At 31.4% G+C, this 1,816-nt stretch overlaps 1 protein-coding gene across 1 annotated transcript; it reads right to left on the bottom strand.

Moving 5' to 3' along the window:
- Positions 1 to 718: 718 nt before the first annotated feature.
- Positions 719 to 1,394, bottom strand: LOC117794033. The gene is made up of 4 exons (XM_034634491.1): positions 1,337 to 1,394; positions 1,087 to 1,277; positions 889 to 1,016; positions 719 to 819 (listed from the first exon to the last, which is right to left on the bottom strand). Coding segments are annotated over exons 2-4 (318 nt in total). The 5' UTR covers positions 1,276 to 1,277; positions 1,337 to 1,394; the 3' UTR covers positions 719 to 818.
- Positions 1,395 to 1,816: the final 422 nt, after the last annotated feature.

Here is a 1,816-nt window from a genome sequence, read left to right as displayed (position 1 = left end):
AAATTAAAAAGAAAGTGTAATACATTTTTTTCGACTTTTCTCGAATCTTAAAGTAAAAAAAGCTATAAAAAAAAGCTAAAAAAAAGCTTTAAAAAACCAAAATTTTCATGATTGAAAAGTTTATTTCTTTTAAACGACTGGTTTAAATCTTTAACTTTGTGATATTGAATTATAAATTTATTAATTAGCTTTCAAAGTAAGTAAAACTAAAAAATCGGTATTGGCATTCTCGAGTAATGACGACAAATGTGAGCGTACCTCTGAAAAACAGTATTGAAAAAAAACCAAATTTTACAAAATTCTAAAAAAAAACTTACCATTGAAAAAAAAAAAATTGTTTTTCGTCATTTGGGGCCTCAAATCTATCGAAAAAAAGTCGGTTTGGTTCTTGTAATAGCCAAAAAGTTCAAATTTGTAGCCTAGTGTAATCGACGCTTGTTCGACCCAATGCCATGTAGAGAGCGATATTGTCGACGCCAGCTGTACCCATTGTCATACAGAGAGCGATATTGTCGACGTTAGCTCGATTCATTGCCGTGCATGGAGAGGTATTATTGACGTTAGCTCGACCCATTGCCGTGCATGGAGAGATGCTTCTATCATTTTATAAATATTTCGAATTATATATAATAATTAAATTTATTAATTTTAAACAGAGAAATTAAATGATTATTAAATTATATTCTAAGCTAAACTATAGTATTTTGATTCTCCGCCTTTCGCTTCAAAGAATTTTTTTGTGTAAGTTTTTTTTTATAGCTAAAAGGGCAAGGCGTAGCTCCTCCTCCACATCGCCACTAGCTGAGTCCGGAATGGAGTCTGGAATAATATAAAAGAATAAGACTAATATTAATAAATTTGTCAAACTTTTTTTAAAAAATCTATTACCAAGAAGCGCACGGTAAAATTTGGGCAAAGACAAAAATCCCTTTTTTTGCTTTACGCCAGTCGAACAAAATCCGTGGTAGTCCTTTCTTTATTCCAATCGGGGCCAGGATTGACTTCATTGCTGTTACCTGTAAAAACAAAGATACAAAGCATTTATGAATATATGTATATAAATTTCATTCCAGTTGCCCAACTTACATATTTTTGACGTGTTTCTGGGCCAATGGCTTCCTCCAGGCTCAACAAATCCTCCTCATTCTCAAGTGGAAATTTTTGCAATACCTCCTCGGAATCCTTTTTTTCTGAAACAAGCTGCCGAATCAGAACAGTCTGATTGGCTATTTGGTCGGCCCGCAGTTTTATTTGTCCTTGTTGATGTTTCACCATTTCTTCAAAAATACAAATTATATTAATAATGTAAAAATATGTAAATAATATTTTTAATTACCAGACAATATATCGATTTTCTTGTCCGTACTATCACATTGAATATTCTCTTCTGTAATGAATTAAAAGGAAATATTTAAAAATACACCTAAAAAAATTAAATGGTTTTTGATTTACTTACGCAGTGGAGCAGGTGCAAAACGTTAAATTTTTGGGCGTGACATTTTTTCAATTGCTTTAAACATTTTATTGTAAAAAATGTATATGAAGGCGGAGAACTAATTGATTTAAAAACAAAATTGTTTGTTTATTCAAGTGTATAACAGTGAAGAAGCGGCATTATCAACAATCCTCCCTTGTGAGGTAACCCGAGAGATAGACACAAAATCAGAAAATTTAAATGATTTAACTTCACCTAATTAATCTATTTTTGCAAAACTTACTATTTCCTACGAAAACAGCGACCGGAAAAATTGGGACACTTCTAACGTTATTTAAACGGATTAAAATCGGCCAGAGTTAAGTATTAGAGTTTTTAAAT

The sequence above is a fragment of the Drosophila innubila genome, chromosome X, assembly GCF_004354385.1.
Source record: "Drosophila innubila isolate TH190305 chromosome X, UK_Dinn_1.0, whole genome shotgun sequence".
Taxonomy (NCBI): Eukaryota; Metazoa; Arthropoda; class Insecta; order Diptera; family Drosophilidae; genus Drosophila; species Drosophila innubila.
The sequence above is the reverse complement of the archived record's forward strand: the minus strand, read 5'-3'. Positions and strand labels throughout refer to the sequence as shown.

Coding starts and splice junctions, on each gene's coding strand:
- LOC117794033 (XM_034634491.1), bottom strand. CDS start 1,275: ATGGTGAAACATCAACAAGGACAAATAAAACTGCGGGCCGACCAAATA. Junction 1,017..1,086: donor CAGAAACACGTCAAAAATAT/GTAAGTTGGGCA, acceptor TTGTTTTTACAG/GTAACAGCAATGAAGTCAAT.